Below are 6,000 nucleotides of genomic sequence, written 5' to 3' on the forward strand. Positions count from 1 at the left end.
ATTTAGAGTTATCCTGTAAGTCTTTTCCCCAAAGCCGTTCCCATTTTTCCTTTTCAGATAACAAGTCCAATTTCTTTTTGAATGCCCTTATTGAACCTGCTTCAATCATTTTGCTGGTAATGTAATGCAGAGTATCACCACTTGCTCCATGAAAATGTTTTTCTTGATGTTCCCATTGCTCTGTTTTGAAATGGCCATAAAACTCTGTTCTCTGGGCCTCAATCCTTCCATAAATGGGAATGATTTCTCCTGTCAATTTCATCCAGGCCCTCCCTGATATCAAATCTCTTCTCAGCCTGTCCCAAGTTCTCTAGGCTACCCACATAACTGAAGTTCCTCATCCTGGAAACATTCCCTTGAATCGACTCTGCACCCTCTTTAATGCCTTCACACCTTCTAAAGTGGCGTGTGTAGAATTGGTTCAATACCCTAGTAAATCCCTAGCCAGTGTTTTAAACAGGTTTAACATAACTTCATATGTGATAATATGTGATAGTGTAATAGCTTTACACACTGACTTAATTTCTTTTACATCAAACAAATTTTATTCCTAGTATTTGTATGGGAGTTTGTAGTTAAGCATTTAGAATTCCTTAATCTGTAGAAATTCATTGAGTATTACAACAAACAGTTGATGTTAAATCTTTGGAGGATGGTGGGTAGGGGGAGGGAGTGGGGATTTTGAAATCACTTGTCTAAAATTTGTCCCTTAACTGTGTGTTTTATTCATTTAAGTAGCAAACAATGTATAGTTAATGCATTTGTCCCTATTATTAGAAAATAGATCATATATTAAGCAATAACATTAATATTATTAAACTCATCTTACAAAATTAAAGGTTACTACTCCACCTTTATACATTGAATGCTAAATTGTAACTAAACCATTTGCTTTAAAGTCAGATGTTTGACTTCAGCAATGCAATGAGTGTTTCTGATTATGGCAAGTAAGCAATGGGGAGTAGGTAGTCAAGGGCAATGACTGAGTTCTACATTGACAGAAGAGAAGTGGGAGCATGCAAGCTCCACACTGGTAGCTTCCAGCATTTACACTTTGGTGTCTCCAAGGTAGGCCATGTGGTTCTAAATAGTGACATAGCAGCATCTATCTGGAAGGCAGAGCTAAACAATCTCTGAAGTCAGTAATAATACCAAAATCTATCTTGCATTGGAATATTAGAGAACACAACGGAGATTTGATCAGTTCAGAATTTTAATTGTGACACAATAATATGACAGGAGATTAGATGAACATAGGGTGACAGAAGGAAGTAATATTTTTTACAGGAAAGTACTGCATTCATGGCACATTTTATTTTATAGATAGATTATTACCCATTGTGAGTGCCCATGGCCATATTCTATCAAGTCATTGAAAACAGTACTTTCTGAGCCATGGTCATCTTCACTTCTGCCCATTTTCTTTATATTCATTCATTGGATATAGGGCTCTGTGGCTAGTCCAGCATTATTATTCGTCCCTAATTTCCATGGAAAAGGTGGCAGTGAGCTGACATCTCAAATCCAAACAGTCCATGAGGTCTTTGGATACTGAGTGCTGTTAGGAAGGGAGTTCCATGATATTGACCCAACAACAGGAAAGAACAGCACTACAGTTATGGTTTGAAGGGAAAGTTACAGGTCATGATGTTCCTATGCATCTGCTGCCTTTGCCTTTCTAGATACTGTTTTAGATGGTGAAGTCAAATGAGCTGGGATGAACTGATGTGGTAGCTCTTGTATTGCTGACCTCTGCATTAGTAGAGACGGGGTGGATGTTAAAGTGGATGTAGTGTCAATCAATTGGTATGGGTGACATCAAGCTTTTTGAGTGTGGCTGGAGTTGCACTGAACCAGGCAAGTCAAGAGGACTCTACCACGCTTCAGTCTTGTGCCTTGTAGATGGTGGACAGGCTTTGAAGAGTTAGGAAGTGAGTTACTTATTGCGTAGTTCTTACCCTCTAACCTGTTCTTGCACCACAGTATTTATATAGTCATAGAGATGTACAGCAGGGAAACAGACCCTTCAGTCCAACTCGTCCGTGCCGACCAGATATCCTAAATTAATCTAGTCCCATTTGCCAGCATTTGGTCCATATCCCTCTAAACCCTTCCTATTCATGTGCCTATCCAGATGCCTGTTAAATGTTGTAATTGGACCAGCCTCCACCAATTCCTCTGGCAGCTCATTCTATACACACTCTGCCCTCTGCGAGAAAATGTTGCCCCTTAGGCCCTTTTCAAATCTTTCCCCTCTCACTGTAAATCTGTGCCCTCGAATTTCGGACTCCCCCCACCCTGGGAAAAAGACCTTGGCTATTCACCCTATCCATGCCTCTCATGATTTTATAAACCTCTATTAGGTCACCCCTCAGTCTCTGATGCTTTGGGGAAAAATAGTTCCAATCTATTCAGCCTCTCCCTAGACCTTAAACCCCCCAACCTGGCAACATCTTTATCAATCTTTTTTGAACCCTTTCAAGTTTAACAACATCCTTCCTAAAGCAGGGAAATCAGAATTGCCCACAGTATTCCAAAAGTGGCCTAACTCTTGTACAGCCACAATATAACCTCCTAACTCCTATACTCAGTGCACTGACCAATAAAGACAAGCGTACCAAATGCCTTCTTCACTACCCTGTCTAACTGCGACTCCACTTTCAAGGAACTATGAATCTGCATGCCAAGGTCTCTTTGTTTTCTGATCCACTTCAATTCCTGGTCAATGGTAATCCCAAGGATATTAGTAGTGAGGATTCAGGATGGTAACACCATTGAATACCAAAGGGAAAGATTGGACTCTCTCTTTTTCACGACAGCCATATGCACCGTACAAGTGCCAGGCAATGCCAATTGCCTCTTATTAGCCCAAGCCTAGATATTACGCAGGTATCATTGCAAACAGACAAGGACAGTTTCAGTTTCAGTTTTATGACAATCGATAACAACTAGCTTTTCAGATTTATTAATTGCATTGATGATCAGATGAGATTTGAATCTATGTTCCCAGGACATTAACCTCGGTTATTAGATTATTAGTCTTGCGACATTACCACTACCTCCCCCATTCTGTAATTGGAAATCATAGCTTTTCATTGAGACAGAATGTTGTATCGTTGCAGCTTCCCCAGAAGCGGCACCAATGTTTAGAATTATAGAGTCCCTACAGTGTATAAGCAGGCCATTCGGTCCACTGAGTCTGCACTGACCCTCTGAATAGCATCTTAACCTGCACGTCTTTGGATTGTGGGAGGAAACTGGAGCACCCAGAGGCAACCCACACAGACACAGGAAGAACACACAGACTCCACACACACAGTCGCCCCAGCTTGGAGTCGAACACAGGTCCCTGCCACTGTTGAGCACTAGTGCTAACCACTGAGCCACCATGCCACCAATTTAGGTTGAAGTTTAGATTGAATTTCACAGAGGTATATGTGCAAAATCAATCTTATGTTCATGGAAATACCCTGAAACATGTGAAACAATCAACCTTTCAGTCGGGTGTGGGTTCCTTTTTTAAAAAGATTAGTTATCTCTTTAAGGTCAATAATTTATTATTCATCCACTCTCCCCGCTCCACCCACCCAACCCATCCACTGCGGCAAACAGGAAAGGATCAAGTGTAGTGTTAAAAATGTTAAAATCTGAAAAATGTTCCACACCTGGTGTTTCTACTTACATAAGAAAAACTGGCTTTCAGGGATCCAAATGGCCCATCATAGAGACACTTCATTAATATGTGTAAATCAGGTTCACTGGTGTAAATAAGGAGCTTGTTTTAAATGTTAGAGCTGGTACATCATGTGAGTTTTGCCTCCAATAAGGCATTTTACTGAATACAACAATGTTTATGTCCTTTCCGAAAACAAGAGGAACAGGGAGTGGATATTGTGATATTGAACAATTCAACAGATATTTGTTATAACTAACCTTCTTATACCAACATTGCACTCACAGGCATACCTAAGTTGACCTACCTGGACTAATTGTAAATTGTTGTTAACAGAACAACATTATCAAAATGCTTCCAGTAGTGTGATCCCTGATAAGATAAAGTTTGAGATCGAGATACCTTCAGGTCACATGTTATGATGCAGTGATGATATCATGAATATATGTCTTCAAGATATACTGATGTACTGACTGAAACAAACATGATGGCCTAGAGGTATTATTACTGGACTCTTAATCCCATGACCCAAGTAATGTTCTGGGGTCCCAGGTTCAAATTCTGCCACAGCAGATGGTGGAATTTGAACTCAATAAAAATCTGGAATTAAGAGTCTGATGATGACCTGGTTCACTAATGCCCTTTAGCAGAGATAAATGCCTTCCCTGCTTGTTCTGGCCCACATGTAATTCCAGACCCACAGCAATGTGGTCGACTCTTAACTGCCTTCTGGGCAATTAGGAGTGAGTAATGAATGCTGGCATATCCAGTGATGTCCACATCCTATGAATGAATAAATTTAAAACAAAACACGTGATACAGGTTTTCAAAGGCAAAAAAATGGAGGCTGGAGGACATGGCTGAAGATGCTAAGTGCTTTTTGCAGCATTGGTTGCAGATCAGGGGGAAGCATTAAGACCATCAAATAAACCTTCCGTCTCCCCTCAGCCTGTTAACAACTTCTTTATCTTCCAGACGAGCCATGATATTGGCATACGCTTGAGTAGCCAAAAGCCGTACTCCTGTTCCTAATTTGTATGTTCATGTGCTTTTGATACATTTTATGAAAACATTTTACTTCCCTGCATCTTATATTTTTTCTTTGTTTATTTATCTCCCTACAGTCATGGATCCATTGCAGGCACATTTAGCGACAAGAAGAAGACTATTAAAATTCCAATTCCTTTAGGTGGAACAGTGATTGAAAAACATCCATTGCTTTCCAAAGTTTTGGAAGTACAGCCAATGGTCATGAAGGCGTTTGGGATGAATTCACAATTCGATGAAAATGACAATCCACCAAGAACTTCAACTCCAGCTATTACCATTCCGAAAACATACAATCTGCGAATTCCTTCAATTGAAAAGTTGCAATTTACTACCAACATGAATAGTAATTACTACAATTGCTCTTCTAAGTTCATGACCGAATACAATCCGAATAAAGACCGTAGAAAATATTCTACCGAAGTAGATATTCATGCAGTCTCAACATTTGATTTTCTGTCCTATCATCTGACAGGTAAGAAATTTCTTCATGAATCCTTTTGAAATAATTGAGTCATTACACTGTATCCTAACGAAAGTGATACCAATTAACAGTGAGAAACCCATGTCCTGTTAGCATCTAACTGCCAGCAGGGCTTTCTGACAGTCAGACAACTAATTGGCATCTAGAAAGCTTTCTCCTGGTGTTAGCACCCCAAATGTGGAAGTATCAGTTGCCAAATATTGCAGCAAAGCACAGGTCACCAGCTCTAGCACATGGCAGTGCCTTTGAGGAGGCCCTAACTGCTGTGGAGTAAAACAGGGTTCCTAGGATGCAGGAGAGACCCCAGAATAGGTGAGTGTTGTTGTTTGAGAGACCATGCTCTTGCAGAGCAGAAATTGCAGGGAGACAGGACCATTGGAATTAGAAGCAAAAGAAAGAGACTATCTGCACTCACCCTTCCTGCTCCATGCCCTGTTTCTGCAAAGATTAGTGTCGCTATGTGTAGTGTAGTGTGGACCCCATCTCCAACCGCCCCACCTCCCTGACTTGTCCAACTGACGACTTGCCTATACAGGATTACTACTCTAGCCTGGAGTGGAAATAATTGAAGCCCAGGCACTTATAAGCCCTTAAGTGGTCATTATTTGACATGAGTTTGGGCCTGTGGACATGGGACTGTCGCAGGGTTCTGTTAAGCCACTGTCTTATATAATAAACTTCCCTTCCTAGCTTCAGAGATAGTGGGAACTGCAGATGCTGGAGAATCTGAGATAACATGGTGTAGAGTTGGATGAACACAGCAGGCCAAGCAGCATCAGAGGAGCAGGAAGGCTGA

General features: G+C 40.8%; 1 protein-coding gene across 1 annotated transcript in view; it reads left to right on the plus strand.

Annotated features, from left to right (window-relative positions):
* The window catches only part of apoba (apolipoprotein Ba), a 56,922-nt gene that overhangs the window by 37,649 nt on the left and 13,273 nt on the right, over positions 1-6,000 (plus strand). Inside the window, exon 25 of the mRNA XM_048597311.1 lies at positions 4,798-5,195. Within this exon, the coding sequence (XP_048453268.1) occupies positions 4,798-5,195 (398 nt within the window). The remainder of the gene's footprint in view (positions 1-4,797; positions 5,196-6,000) is intronic.

Source organism: Rhincodon typus, chromosome 5, assembly GCF_021869965.1.
Source record: "Rhincodon typus isolate 14 chromosome 5, sRhiTyp1.1, whole genome shotgun sequence".
Lineage (NCBI taxonomy): Eukaryota > Metazoa > Chordata > Chondrichthyes > Orectolobiformes > Rhincodontidae > Rhincodon > Rhincodon typus.